Source organism: Mytilus edulis, chromosome 1 (genome assembly GCF_963676685.1).
Source record: "Mytilus edulis chromosome 1, xbMytEdul2.2, whole genome shotgun sequence".
Classification (NCBI taxonomy): domain Eukaryota; kingdom Metazoa; phylum Mollusca; class Bivalvia; order Mytilida; family Mytilidae; genus Mytilus; species Mytilus edulis.
In genome coordinates this window covers 18,463,572-18,480,387 of record NC_092344.1, presented here as the reverse complement: position 1 = coordinate 18,480,387, position 16,816 = coordinate 18,463,572, and the positions used below count along the sequence as shown (strand labels likewise).

The window sequence follows — 16,816 nt, the reverse complement described above, 5'->3', positions numbered from 1 at the left end:
ACTTACACATTTGAAATATTCATAAATAAAAAAGATTTGAAATGGTGCATTTCTATCAATTTACAAATTTGTGCAACTGATTGTCTGAAGTCTTGGGTCCTCGTCTGTATTTTTTTTTAATATAAAATATCATATTTATGACATGTATATGCTACATAATTAGTTTCAATCTGTATAACTGTCTAGTGTAAAGGTTAAGTAGTGTAAGGGTTAACTATAGTGTAAAGGTTAATTTGATTGTTTAAAGGTAAAGGTAAACTGTATAGTGTAGGGGTTAACAAGTATAAGGGTTAATTATAAAGTGTCAAGGTTAACTGTATAGCATAAAGGTTAACTAGTATAAGGGAAAATGTTGAGTGTAAAGGTTAACTGTATGGTGTAAAGGTTAACTGTATGGTGTAAAGGTTAACTATATAGTGTAAAGGTTAACTCCATTGGGCAAATGTTAACTATTTAGTGTAAAGGTTGGCTCATGTAGCGTTTAACTGTATAGTGTAAGGCCTAAGGGTTAACTGTATAGTATCATGGGTTAATTGCATATTGTAAAGATCAACATCTCTTGTGTAATAGTCTTATTAGTTGTTACATTTAGAGTAAGAACATGAAATTTTTTATGCAAAGCATTATTAGGAAAAGCTTGAGAAAAATGAATGAACATTAGCTTGAAGCTAACTGTTTTGTTACAAATAGAAAATATTGATTCACATTAGAGCTAAGAATGGATAGAATTGTAATATTTTCATCTTGCAATGTATTGTTAAATTTCAAAGTAATTTCCTTTTTTTCTTTTTGTGCACTTAATGCTCTATGCACTGCAAGGATCATAGTTATTATTCAGGTTTAATAACATTATATATCAGGTATAGTCACTGCAAGATGAAACCTTTTACATAGGATTAGTTAAAGAAGTGGAAAGCTACTGAAGTTTATTGGAAACACAGATAATTAACAAAAGGCAAGTGCAAGCCATCAAAATCTATATAAACATCTGAATGACTGCTGCAGAATAGCCAAAAGCAGGATGACAATATATAGATACAATTAAGAATTGGGATTAAATATGTGCTTCTATTTACAAAGAATTTAATATGTTCTTATTCAAAAAGATTGGGCAATGCTAACTGACCCACTCTTTATTTGAAATTTGAAAGAAAAAAAAATATGTTCATAAATTAGAATTAAACATTAGCAATTAAAAATATATACCAGTTATGTATCAAATCCCACTAATGGTCAGGAAAAAAATTAATAAAAGATTAAAAAATGTAAATAGAAGCCATGATAATCCTCAATCCATTAAAATGATTACTTACTTTTTATATATTTCTGGATCATACTTCCCAGAAAATCTTTAAAGAAAATTTTCCATCTTAAAATGCAACTTAATACATGTTTTTTGGTCATAGTGTTAAACCATTTTTCAGATGTTTAGGCTTCTTTAGTTTATACACTTTCTTTCTTAACTACTTCATTTACTTAAACAATAAGTAAAAAATATTTTTATTGATACTTTCTTTTAATTCAAAATGAAATTTATAGAGAATTTATAAAATAATTTTCTAAATCAATAGAAAAATTTAAAGAGTTCGAGCCACGTGTTAAAATAAATCCATATACTGTTCAGCTCATAAAATACATTTGTCATATGAAATTGTAAATTGTCATATGCAAATGTAAAAATAAACAACCTTTTAATTCCAGAGAAGGAATATTCCACGTTATATCTGAACTTACCTATCTGTATCATCACCTAGATCTGGGAATGATGAATCCACATCAGTCTTAGATCCTCCACCCTTGTTATCCTTTTTGGGAGGATGTTCTATGGAAAAAATGTGGAAATACAATATTAGGGAGGTAAAAATTAAAATTAATTTTATATCATTAATTTGTAATGAAATGATATGAAATTAAATTTTTTTAAGAAAATTGAAAAGAAATAAAAACTAGAAATAAATACAATGATATGGTAAAATTTGGTGGCTTGAGGATAAAAAAAACTATACATTAAAAGATTCTAAATAAAGACTAGATGATTTTTTTTAAAGCATGTTGAGATATCAAAGAATTTAAAAACTCCATAACCTTTGAACTATAATGGCCAACTTATTATCATTATAGCTAAACAAATGTTCAGCTAATTCTGACACTTTCAGCTGAATGCAGGTGAAAACAATTAAATATTCAGATATTTTTTAAAGGTTAATTTAATGCTTTTTAAACAGATAAAAGAAATAATTTAGTACGGCTCCACCTTAAAATTAGGCAGGTGGTGGCACTGTAAATGGAAATTTAAATTGCATTCTGAATCTTAAATACCAATTAATTTTGATAATAGTAAAGCAATAGGATAAAACTTGCAAATACTAGAATTCAAATTAGTTACTGAAGAAGAAAAAAGTGAAAGTACTGAATACATGTAGTAAACTGTCTTGTTAATATACAGTGTGTTTGGGAGATAAAAATCCAAATCTTAGAACTTTATGATTTACTTAAATTATAAAACAGTTGTCCCCCTTTGACCTACCATTTTTGATCTGTAGATAAGCTGTAGCATTTTTGGCCCCAGCCCTGTTAGCAGCTATACACATATAATAACCACTATCATGGGGTACTGATTTCTCTATCTTTAATCTGAAAAAAAAATTAATTCATAAGTTGCTAATGAAAAGTAAAAACACAAAAATACTGAACTCCGAGGAAAATTCAAAAAGGAAAATCAAAAATCAAAAGGCAAAATCAAAAGTCCAAACACATCAAACGAATGGATAACAACTGTCATATTCCTGACTTGGTACAGGCATTTTCTAATGTAGAAAATGGTGGATTGAACCTGGTTTTATAGCTAGCTAAACCTCTCACTTGTATGACTGTTCTCTATAATTCAGCATCCTAGCTAAGTTTTTGTTTGTTTTCAGATAGCTATTTACCATTATTATTTGTTTTGAAACCATCACTGTACAGTGGCATGAAGTTCAAGAATACAAAAAACAACAAGCAGGAAATGTACAAGAACAGTTGCCACCATCTTGTCATTAAATTGTTTACAGTTCTGAGCACTTATAATGTAAACTATGTAAAACAGTTGTTTATTTTTCAATGTCTTATTTTGATGATTTTTATTTGTAACTTTTAGTTTTGTCTTTTTATAAACATTTAAGATTAGAAGTTTTCAGAAGAGCTTTTTATCTATTATTGCTTGCTTTGAATCCATTTGAACAGTGGCATGTAGTTCATGAATAAATAAATTACAAGTATGAAAAGACCTATCTTGCGAAAAATTGTTTACATTTCTGCACACCTAAAAAGTAAACTATGAACATGGTTGCTTATTTTACATACAAAAGATGTTAAATATTGCCAACATGAACAGATTTATAACTCCTTGCGACCAGATGATAGGTATCCCTCGTCTAAACATATAATCCTTGTATTAACTCCATATTACTTTGACTAATTTAAAACTATAGGCTGAAGAAGATATTACATCTGGTTTATTTTCTTACTCTTAACAAAAGTTTATTTTAACAGTTTTTGTATTTATCTTAATCCACTAAATGGTTTATTTTATGTTCGTGCATCGCTCCTTTGTTTAAATCATCAACAGTAAACTTAACCTTTACTTTAAAACTATACTTTCAATCACTCATGTTACTATCTACTGCTGTTTCCAAATCTTTTTAAAAATCAAAAATACAATGTTGAAAGAATACAATCATCTGCAGTTACCAAATCTTTTTTAAAATCAAAATTACAATGTTGAAAGAAAAAACATAAATTTGTTACCTTGAACCCCATGGCGTCAATTTCACATTGAATCGATCCTCTTTATCTCCAATTTCAATGCTGTCTTTGAACCAACTGTACTTGGGAAGCGGGTTTCCAGAAATCTCACAACGAAGACGTACAATTTCCCCTTTATACTTGGTGGTATTCTTCATTTCGAAGTCTACATTCAAGGTGGGTTGTCCTCCAACTGCAAAACACACAAAGATTTAAAAAATTTTGTTACAACAGCTGTTTTCTATGTTAAATTTTTTGTTGCTGAACACGAAATTTAGATATCTTTTCAGCTTATCAAAACACCAAGCTTACAAGGGTAAACATAAAATGGTAGCTGATGGTTAGAATTAGAGGAAATTACAATCAAATTAAACAGGTCATTTGGAATGTAACAACTGAGAGGCTCTTAAACATCTAAATTCACACCCAAACACACAAGTTTGTAAGTGGCACTGTCTAAAGTCATACTTAACATTTGACCTTGAATGTGACACAGTCACAAATAATTCTATCTTGATATAACAACATGCTGTCAAAAATGTGCTTTTCTTTGAAATATTCTTGAATATAAACAATCATTAAAAGGAAGTCATGTCATCTCTAAGGAGGTTACTCCTCTTGAGCCAACCAACCATGTCTACCAATACAGACAAAGTTATCAGGCTTATCAAAGACATAAACATTAAATCAAAAAAAATATCTTTTAATGTTGGAAGCTGATATTGCTTGTATGTAATTACAGTAAAACCTGTGTGAAGCAAACACTGTGAAAACAAGAAACCTGTCTAAACAGAACTATTGTATTAGAAAATGCAACGTATATTCTTTGGTAATATAACCTGTGTATACCAAACAGCTTTCTTATTCAAACAAAATCCTCAGGTAAAAAGAAGTTTGATTTTGGCTGATTTCACTGTACTATATACAAAATTTAATTAAAAGTGAGGACACTAAAAGATGTGGGTGGTAGCTGTCAATACACCATAACATGCAAGAGCAGAAATTTTTGAAAATAAATATCATTCTCAAATAAAATTCCTTAATCTTATTATAACCTTCTACTGGTAAGTAACATTTTAAAGATTGACAGATCTGCTGACCCTGTAAGATAGTTTATAATTCATTTGCCAGACAATTTGATTTGAGTTCAATAAGGAGACCAGAAGGTGTGAAATGCCAGAAATTTGCCAACTTGTTACAGGATGTTAAAAAACAGAGTACAACAAAACTGACTCTGGAGCAATGTGCATAACAGTGCTATAAACAACTGCAGCCCTGTCAAATTGGAATCTGACATCTAAATTAACCTACCCATCAAAATAAATGATGCATTCCCTTACAGAATGATAAAGCTATGCCAAAGTTAATTAGGTGAACAATTCGTGTTTATATAAATTAAGAGGTGTAAACACTGGGAAGATAAGATCACCAGGACCTTTAGTACAATCAGATTCCTTAAATTTTTTATTTTTTTTTTTATTAAAATGAAGGAAATGATACCAATACAAATAATGATAAATCAAAGAAAACTAGACAACACAATGGAAATGACAAAACCAATCAAAAAAGTTTTTAACCACCTTGACTGGCTATACAGAGGACGAACTTAGATAATCTTGATGGGTCAGTAGTGAATCCTACTCCACTAATGACACCCAGTGTATGAAATAAATTCATGTGATTTTTGAAAGAAACAAGAATGTGTCCCAAGTACATGGATACCCCATCAGCACTATAATTTTCTATGTTCAGTGGACCGTGAAAATGGGATAAAATCTATAATTTGGTATTAAAATAAGAAAGATCATATCATAGGGAACATGTTTACTATTAAAGTTTGAAGTTGAACGCAGTTCAACTTCATCAAAAACTACCTCGACCAAAAACTTTAACCAAAACTTTAACCTGAAACAGGACAGACGAACGAACAAACAGATGAATGAACAGACAGACGGATGAACGGATGCAGAGACCAGAAAACATAATGCCCATAAATGGGACATAAAAAATGAGATCATCCTAGAAAAGAAACATAAAGAATAACTAAATCTGACATTCAAGCCTAATATAGGTCAATGCATCCCTACAATCACAAATTCATTTGAAAAGGAAAGTACTTTCTATATGAATATCTTGTAACAGCTTGATATAACATAGATCACATACTTGTCAATACATATTCATCCCCTGATTGTTTAACCATAATCAGATGACCATTAGCTTAGTCATAGATTCCTGTTTATTGTTAACTCACAGCCAGGGCAGTATAAAACAATAGCTTTCTACAGGAAAGACATTTGATTTATCAAGCAATAGCTTTCCCGAACGGAAAGACATGGGATTTATTTTTTCAAGAAAATACAATAATAAAGACATTTGGTGTTTTGAATTAAACAGTTTATATATCTTGTATGTATAAAATAGACAAAATTTGGGAAATGAGTCTGAGACTGTTTCACCAACTAAAACCTTCATAATTAACAGATCAACATTTCCCTTAGCAGCTGCATAAATAATGGAATTGAAAAAGGTTTCTTACAAAAATCAATTAATTCCAGAATGTCAGGATTCAGGTTTCTTTATCTCTTGTAAAATGAAATTACGAGATGTAGTGAATCATTATATGTTCAGATGTAAGATCTTTGTCTTAATCGGCATATAAATTGGCCGATGATGAGAAAAATGATGAGATAAAAAGTGACTTCAGATGAAATGTATCAATTCCTAGGAGAATTCATTTGTTTCCTTTATTTTGTAGGTTTGAAACATTACTAAAATTATCATAGAGTGTTTGTATTGTTCATAACTGCACTGCACAGTGATTGATCAAGGTCCAACTCAAACACTTAAATTATAAAACAAGTTTAAGTCACAATCATTGAATTCAAATTCAATATTTTAGGACCTCTATAATTTGATTTTAAGATATCTTTAAATATTTATAGAGGTCCATGATTATTTCAGGACCTCAACAATAAAATTTAAGTACATGTATATTCTTAAATAATTTTGACTTATTCCCAGCCTCATAGAAAAAATCATAGCAATACAAACAATATGTTTTCTTGTAGAAAATATGTCACATCAATTCTTCAAAATTAGAATGAGTCATTGATAAATACACTGACAGCTAAAACTTAGGATTTAACAACATTTCAACAGCCAGGAAACAAATATTTCAGAGATATCAAATTAAAAAAGACTATACTCAAGAACATTACAAATAGGAAGCACTCACAATGATAATCACATTTGTGTTTTCAAAACCTGACACCAAGCCACCAACTCTGCCATTTCTGACTGACTATTTCAAAAACGAATAAGTTCTAAATGTTGAGTGCTTCACATTTTCTAGAGATAAAAGCTTAGGCATACATCAACATTGATCAAAATAAATGTCTGTCTGAAATGGTATCTGACGTCCTTACTGACACAAGTAGTTATGCAATGTACATGTAACGAGGGTGCAGTTGTTCAAGTTTTTTGGAACCTTTTGTTCTTTTTAATTCTTAGATTATCTTATCAGTTCTGATTGTCTGTAGTAACTTATCAGTAAATCAGTACCCCAAAAAAAAAAAGAAAAGAAAAAAAAAAAAAAAAAAAAAAAGACAAAAATTGATGAATGTACAACAGAGTGAAAACAGTACAATATTAGAACACCTTTTAATATAAATCAATTATGTATCAAATTTTCAATTACAGCAATAAATCAAATTGAGTACAGCTTGGGACAAAAGATTAATTGATATCTAATGTGCTTTGGTAATAAAAGAATCAAGATGAAAAGTTAGTTGGGATAATATTTCTGCACAGAAGTAGATTGAAGGTAACTATGCACATATATCATCCAAAAACTGTCAGGTTAGCTGATATCTGTTAACAAACTACCCTTAAATTCTGTTCTACCTAATCTTGTTGCTCCAGAATTTATGGTTTCTTTGAGGGCAGAAGCAAATAATAGATTTGGATTGTTTTCAATTACAATTCATAAATTCACAGCTGTTACAAAAAGATATAGCTTCTGAATACCTTGCAAATCTACTTATGTCTTAAATCTTATTAAAGGTTGTTATTTTCATATCACTTTGACTATGCTTTATCTCCCCTTATCCCATAAAAAGGGGAGGTAACTGGCAAGACAGAAAAAAAGGAAGATCACCAACGAAGAAACAAATGGAAACAAATTAAACTATTATCTGCACTCAATTACATAAACTAATATTTTAACCATACTGTTCTTGGATAAAAATCAACAATGTTAATTAATTTCCGTAATTATTTGTTTCATGCAAAGCTTTGGAAATTTGAGTAATATAAGTAAAGCATCAACTAGGCATTAAATAGTGTCTTGATAGGTATAGAAACTGACAACTACTGAAAATCTGAGGACTAGTTAATTAACAGTATAATGAACAATCTTACATTCCAGAATGAATGGCTCTAACATGGACTTTTACATGTCATTATCATCTCTATCTTAATGTTCGGAAGAAGGCTGTACTAAACTTTAATTTTATCTGCATGCCTGTATCTTTCTTGACAGAATATATTAATTTTGATACAAATTACCAAATCTGCATCCTCTCACATAACCTCAATATGTTTTGAATACATCTTTTCCAACTTTAAGAATTTCTCTACACATTTTTATCAGATATAATGTTCATTTTTTTCTTCTTCTAGAAATTCATTTAAAAATGTTCAAGGATCATATAGCAGTAGAAAGCAGACTTAATTAATCATCCTGGGCTTATTTTGGGAGAGAATACTGATCTATTGTCTACAGGTGTTCAGAAAACAAGGTGTGCTACAACCAAGTATCATGGAGTTCTATTGTGTTGTCATGTAACAACAGAGTGAAGTATATGCATGTGTCGTGGAGTTCTGCTGAGTTCTTGTAAAGTATTGGTCTGAAGGTCCTGACCACAGATATTTGGCAAAAGACAGACATAATTTTGGTATTTTGCAATATAAATTATAGTGAGGACCAGCAGATTTTCTTAGAGGACCACCAGGGAAAAAATGTTTAGAACTCTGGTTCTGTTATAATGTAACAACAGGGCCTACCACAAGCATATGTCATTGAGTTCTGTTATAATGTAACAACAGGGCCTACCACAAGCATATGTCATGGAGTTCTGTAATACAAATGTTATATGTCAGGGCAATATTACTTCAATTTACCATTTTTAAAGTTCTGTTGTATTGTGATATCTAACAAGTTGTGGTACAAGCATGTAGCATTAAGTTTTGTTGTGTTGTCACATGACAACAAGATGTTAGTCTTAAGTTCTGTTATGTTGTCACATGGACAGTAATATAGGCATATATCATGGTGTTCTGTTGTGTTGTCATGTAATTAAGGGTGTAGTATAAGCATGTGTCATGGTGTTCTGTTGTGTTGTCACATTGACAGTAATAAAGGCATATATCATGGTGTTCTGTTATGTTGTCATGTAATTAAGGGTGTAGTATAAGCATGTGTCATGGTGTTCTGTTGTGTTGTCACATTGACAGTAATAAAGGCATATATCATGGTGTTCTGTTATGTTGTCATGTAATTAAGGGTCATGACAACAAGATGCTAGTCTTAAGTTCTGTTATGTTGTCACATTGACAGTAATATAGGCATATATCATGGTGTTCTGTTATGTTGTCATGTAATTAAGGGTGTAGTATAAGCATGTTTCATGGTGTTAATGGACAGATCTGTTCTTGAACCAGGAGCAAGTGCATCAATTTGGATGTTCAGAAAACTTGCAGCAGATGGATAGTTTCATTATTTCTATTGCCACTTTGAGTATTGAATCCAAACAAAATTGTGGGTCTTTCCATTATTTTGAGATGAAAAATTGAGGAAATATTAATAAGACTACCTATATATTTGAAGGAAAAAAAACCTTATCACATACTTTTTGATTTTCCTTAACATACAACTTTGCTTAATGTTAGAAGTGCAAGGATGTTAGCAAATGAACAGGCCACCTTTCTTTAAACTTCTTTTTACATTATCAGGCAACCATTAGTTTCATACAACCAGAAAACCAGGAAATATGTTTCATTTGTGGTATGCAATTAAAGAAACGAGATTATTATATAGCTAACTGCTCACTTTGTTATAGAGTGCAATCTATATTGTGTAAAAACTTCTCAGTTATGAAGGGTTTTAGGGTCCTGTATCTCTGTCACAAAAACTACATTCAGTACTCAGTGTACAAAATTTGTGCCCCAAACACCAAATTAACTATTTTGATTCGTTGTTTTATGAGTTCAAATAGGATAATGGTCACCGAAATTTTAATGACCCAAAGCAAAGGTTCTGTTTCCTTATACCAAGAATAATTGAGGAAAAGAGATCTTCACACATATACAAGTTTTGAAAGTCAGTAGAAAGCAAATAACCTGTCATAAATATCTGTGTCCACTATATTTTTTGCAACTGACATTTGTGACACATTTAAGTACAAGCCATTAAAAGCTGATGTTATTAACTATAAATGCCATGTTTGGTAGTCAGTCTATCCATTTTCTCCTTGGTAGGTAAGCTTTGAAGATGACAGAATTCATCCCACACAAAGTGAAAACTCCCAGAAATAATTGGATGGTAACAAATATCTACATAATTTAACTATATATCAAGATATTAAGAAATTTCAACAAAAAGAAACAATTAATGAACATCTTGACATAGTACTCCTAATGAATTAATATTGTGACCATATCTAGTTTTTGTCTTAATTTATGTGAACAATAAAATAGAATTTTTCCACTTAAGGGCATCAATGTGATTCTTGAATTCGTTCAGCATAAACCACAAAAAATCAGGTTAATGATCTAACTGGAACCTAATACATCTTGATTTTTTAAAGATGCCATTGACAAAAAAAAACTAAGAAATACAACATTTCAAGTGCATTGATAAAATAACTTCAACATGTATTTCAATTTGGGAGATTGATAATAGTGGTTTTTGACATTTCTTAATATTTTACACATAAATAAGATACGGTTTGCTTAAAATAATTTACATGGCTCAATTATAAACTATTTAAAAGTTTTTTCAAATTGACATGCAAAAAATGATATAAATTTCAATTGGTGATTGTTTTAATGTCCAGCAGCAAAATATTTCATACATATTCAGGACGAAGAAATAACAGAAATATATGGTAATTCCACAAATGACAGTCACATCCACAACAAATCATTTATTCAACAAATTTCTTGCTTCTTCCAATTAATTACTGATACATGTTCTTAATAAGAAGGCACTGATTTATAAGTGGATGTAAGATAACTTGGTACAAACAAGCACCTGCTCTTTGTAATTTCAACTGTTTACAAATGCTTCTCCAGAACATTGTTGAAAATTTTCAATTAACTTGCATGCAACAAAACATGAATGGAAATTTCATAAACTAATCGATTTTGTTTTAACAGCAAGACGCAGTGCATGATGTTTTACAAAATGTATCATCCGCAAACTGCAGGAGGTTATAACTTAGGAAATGAGAAACTAAGACTGTCATTTAATAATGAGTACAAAAGCGCCTACTACATGTGATATTTCTGATCATGTTGCATTCTTGTTATATATCATTCATAATGAATGCAAAAACTGGCTGAATACAAACAATCTGTTATCATGTGACAGAATTTCTGAGTCATGGTCACAGGAAATAGACATGCTGTGCGCCAAGGGACCAGTATTTTATTCAAAACCCAATCTTAAATGCAATGGTATTTCAAAATTTCATCCCCAACACTGTGTTTCAAGCTGTGAAGAATATGAAAATGTTAAGTTTCATGTAGCAGGTATTTTAAAGGGTATAAAATTACACCATTTATGTGAAACTTTTCAGAAACTTTCCTGTTTACTCTAAGTTTGTGCATAAATAATGTTTTGAAAGAAATAATAATGCCTATAAAATTTTCAAACAAAATTGACACCAAATTTAATTAAAAAAGCAAAATTCAATCAAAAAGGCAGTGTAAAAAATAATACAGGAATTTATGAAAATCTAATGACAGACATATTGACCACTAATAAGAACAGATGTACATTCAGGTCTGGCATTCACAAGTTAATTATGGATATATTGAAACATTGAAATGTATAACCTATAATAAATGAGACGTTTGCACAAACATCATATATCAAACAAATTAAGTGTTGAAAACAGCACCCAAGGGAGGTAACAATTAGGCAACTGTCAAAATACTAAAATCAAACTGTACTTACAGGGTCCCATCATGAAAAGTAAACATATGACTATACTGTAAATAATCCTAGAGTAGTACTTTACTTAGTTTAATGCCTCCCTTATCCACTAACAGACTTAGAAGTAATAATACAGTGACTGAGGTCTATAACGACTTACTGATCTCAATACAATCTGACAGGACAAGACAAAAACACCAGATCATATCATTAACAACATGGTTACTTCCAGATATCTAGGGTCATCTTGTCTCCTGCAAATTCTTACAATCCTTAAAATCAAATTTTACAACTCTCAGGTTGACATAAATGTATATTACATCTCGTCATTGCATTATATATAACCTACCCCCCAAAATTAAGATGTAATTCTAGGAAAATAATTATACTATATAAATGAGGACAGGAAGGCTAAAGATATAATTTATATTTGTTGATGTTATCCTACAATTATGTTGTTCAATGCTCAGTTGAAGCCAGATCAACATCTAGCAAAGAGTTGCATTCTTACTAGGCAGCACTCGCACCCGCAAAGTGGAAAGGGATTAATATAAGTTGCAAAACTTGTTTCCCAATCCACTATAAATAAATATGTTTAAACTTACTGATGCTACATGCTGTCCTGAACTTGCATTGCAGTGAAGTTTTTTTATCAGTGGGTTTCACTTTGACTTTGGGATGATGACCTGCTATAGAAATCTGACCCTTGTCCTTTCCTCAATATGCTTGCAGGGGTTTTGTGTCATGAATTTTTACGATATATTTTACAGCATCATCATAGGATTATTTTAGTAACTTCAAAACTTGTACAGAATAATCGAGAAAATGTGATATATCAAAATAAAATATATGTAAATACAGTATCAAAAATATACCCCCCTCCTTCACAGGTATATCTCTGAAACAATAGAAGAAGGAAAAAACTTTTGAAATTTAATGATTTCATCAAAGAAAACAAGCAGTGTCCCAAAAATTGAAGTCATGTAAGTAGTTATTTGTCTGGAATCAAATAAAGCATAATGTTTTACTAAAACTGTCCTGTGTAATTGGTCTCTGGCTCCAGCTTTTATGTTTGTTGTTAACTCATGTAGAAAATTCCGCCTACTTATTGTCTTTAGCAGTAAATATTAAAGAACTTGACATTTTCTCATTATCAAACAGGGATTAAGCTATGGACAAGTAAAGTGTTGTAGAGTACCAAAGACTTGGATCGATACTGACCAAATCGAGGCAATAATTGGTACTTTAAAACCTGTCAAAATCTATAGTCTATCAGACTAATTGGTTTTTGAGTACTTGTAAAGGTAGAGAAAATTCTCTTATTGCTGCATGTATAAGAAAAAGTGATTGATGACAGATTAAAGTGACAGTACAACAAAACCAGCGACATATACAGAAATATTGATTGTGACCTTTTAAGGTTAGCGCTAGAACGGATATTCCCATTATGTCCAATTTTGTCCAGTTATTTCACAAATAAATATTCTATGGGGTATTGATTCTCTTTGACCATCCAGCTAGTAACACCTCTGTTTCTCCGTGGACAACACTTTGTCTTATTTACATTATTAGCGTGGCAGTCTTTTAACTTGTGACTTTTGGCTATAATTACTTTGTCACATTTTCATGGCTTTCATACTTGTTTCTACAAGATTGTCACTTGATGACAATAGTTTCATCAATCTTTTTACAGAAACCCATAATTAAAGTCTGAAAAGTGTTCTAAGCAGATATTTTTTTGTCCAATTTTCCATTAAAGGTTCCATGACAATTACACATTGTACAGTAGCACTGTCATAACATCGATCACAACTTCGACACCTGCTGAGGCTTAATCTTATATTACACAATTTACTTTTTGTAGAGATTATTAAATTCTTTTTTTCTATAATCCATAAAATTTAGAGGGATCTGATTCAAACACATGCAGCTGAGAATATGGCCTTTTTCCTTTGTCCTTGTTTGACCTTGTTAAAATACTGGGCTGTTTTGAATGTCAACTATACAACTGGTATTATGTCTCCAACTATTTTCCCACAATTTTTCGTTCATATTTAATGGAAATTAAGATTTTATATTATCAGATCAGATTAACCTATTGGTGTTATAATTTCATTTGTTTTCTTAAATTAATCCTTTTCTCTATTATGTGTTATCTATCTGAATTTAGATTTTGTATTGATACTCAACGAGAAAATCTATATTATTTAAAATGCAGTGTTTTAATTGTTTTTAATCATGGTAATTAACAAGTTTTGTTCCTGCAATTTTTCTTTCTCAATATGGTATCAATTTTTGTTTTTGTTAACTATAGAAAATAAGATCCAAAAAGTCATTTATGGAGTTTGAATGCCCCTTTGTTATTTCTAGCTTCTCTTTTACCCCATATCAAATAAAAACACATCACCCAACAAACAGAAGAAGGCAGTGGCGGATCCAAAACTTTTCCTAAGGAGGGGCCCGCGGACTGACCTAAGGGGGGGGGGGTCATGCTTCAATGATTCCCTATATAACCAACCAAATTTTTCCCACGAAAGGGGGCCTCCCCTGGATCCACCTATGGAGGCCAACTTTTTATAATTTTTAATTGGCAGATGGCCTATCATTATCCTATCATAAATTGACTTTTCCCTACATTGAAAAGGAAAGGCTTTATAGATTTGAGTAAATAAAACATTTAATCAGCTGAGTTTGTGACGCTGCATGATGATTTTGTCAATTTATTCTACATTTTATATCAATTTCAGTATAAATCAATATAATGCACAAAGACCACACTTAAGAATATTTATTTAACAGATTTTCATGTAGTTCTTAGTTCTGAAGTTTTTTTTAACAAATATGAAATGACCAACTTATTATATTGATAATAATTACTGGGTTTTCTGTAAACAAATTGAACTATTTGTTTTTACTCAAATAACGCAGGCAAGAAACGTTTTTAAAAGATTGGATAAACATAAAAAAAGTACTCAGACTGGAAAAAATCAACAAAATCAGAAAGATTAAATGACATTTATACTCTATCATTATAAAATATTGAACAGGATATCTTTTTAATCAATTGAATAGAACGAAAAAAAATGTAGTTTCCATTTAAATTCATTAAATATTGAAGTCTTGTAATAAGTTGTAATTAAGGGTACAAATTCTAAAAGGAACAAACTCATTTTACATTAGATTATAAATTAAGAGTGAAAAGTTTTTGTACAATTATGAGCAAGAGTTTTCAAAGGTCTTTACTAATCATATAATCAATATCACTTTTATGCTAATCGTTTAAATAATGATCATAAAATGTCATTTTTTACAGATTTTATCCTTATTTTGTAATCTTTACTGCATAAATAAACCTAAGGCACACTTTAACACAATACAGCTGTACTCTTAGACATACACTTGAATCAGCACAGATTGTCTGAAACTTTCAATAACTGTACAAAGTATGAAAGGATGAAGATAAATAGACGAAGATTTATAATGCTCTTCAAACTAACACTCTCAGCTCATTTATCTTTCTCTCTTCAGAGATCATATTTTATAGAGAAAGTGATAGAAACTTGGAATTTGTTATTATTTTGATTTATTTGATACAATTGCTGTATGCTTTTCACCTGACAAGAAGAACCTGTTAAAACATTGCATGCTTCAGCCAATATGAACAAATCTAACACTCCCAAACAGCTGAAAAATTCTGGCAGATTTCTATCTTTTGGGTTTTCAGTGAAAATATATAAAATCTGATTAAATCCTACATTATCAAACTTACAAAAAAAAACCCCAATCCTTCCAATCTCTGAAGATCTGTTTATCTTTAGGAGAAGGAATGACCTTCAGTGTCCAGCGCCAAATGCCCCCTTTTCACTATATATCATGTTTTCATTTAGTAGACTTCATTTTATGAAAGTAGTATAAACAATTGAAGTGAGAAAAGAAAGTATTTGATGCTATTGGCAGTGTAATTTCAGAGGCTTTTGGTGCTTGACAATAGAGGTAATTCTTTACCCCAAAAAATAGGTTGATCTTCAAAGAACAGAAGGATTGTATTTTTTGTAAGTTATGATGTATATCCCAAAAAGACTGTATCAATGCGTTTCATGAAATTAACTTTGGTTCTGTAAGAATATATATTATTTTGTCCATTATTAATTTTCTCGGTATGGTATTCCAACTTTTGAAACAATATTTCATAGAAAGATATGATATTCTAGTCTTAAGAACATGTCTAAGTGTTTCACTTGTTACCCTTATATCTGTTTCTAATCGACAATTACATGTATTAAGTAATCATGATCAGTAAGTTAAACAGATATTACATGTATTAAGTAATCATGATCAGTAAGTTAAACAGATATTACATGTATTAAGTAATCATGATCAGTAAGTTAAACAGATATAACATGTATTAAGTAATCATGATCAGTAAGTTAAACAGATATTACATGTATTAAGTAATCATGATCAAGAAGTTAAACAGATATTACATGTATTAAGTAATCATGATCAGTAAGTTAAACAGATATTACATGTATTAAGTAATCATGATCAAGAAGTTAAACAGATATTACATGTATTAAGTAATCATGATCAGTAAGTTAAACAGATATTACATAATCATTTCATTTCCAATATTTCTGATTGACAAGTGGTTCATACTTTCATTTCATAAAATATATTTTATAAAAGGATGGCTATAGCCATGGTTACATGGAAATTATCATCTATATCATAAACTTGAAAAGTGCCTTTTTTATGGTAAGTATTTCATGTAAGCAGTCAGACATATTCTGTTGTAATATATTCTGAGCAAAC

The 16,816-nt window shown here is 30.4% G+C and overlaps 1 protein-coding gene across 18 annotated transcripts in view; it reads right to left on the bottom strand.

The window, feature by feature from the left end:
* LOC139525523 (inactive tyrosine-protein kinase transmembrane receptor ROR1-like) overlaps positions 1-16,816 on the bottom strand; it is a 170,093-nt gene that overhangs the window by 10,601 nt on the left and 142,676 nt on the right. For all 18 annotated transcript variants that reach the window (XM_071320948.1, XM_071320922.1, XM_071321004.1 and 15 more), the window contains 4 exons: positions 3,787-3,976; positions 2,528-2,634; positions 1,735-1,822; positions 1,314-1,349 (listed from right to left, as the gene is read on the bottom strand). In XM_071320948.1, the coding sequence (XP_071177049.1) occupies positions 1,314-1,349; positions 1,735-1,822; positions 2,528-2,634; positions 3,787-3,976 (421 nt within the window). The remainder of the gene's footprint in view (positions 1-1,313; positions 1,350-1,734; positions 1,823-2,527; positions 2,635-3,786; positions 3,977-16,816) is intronic.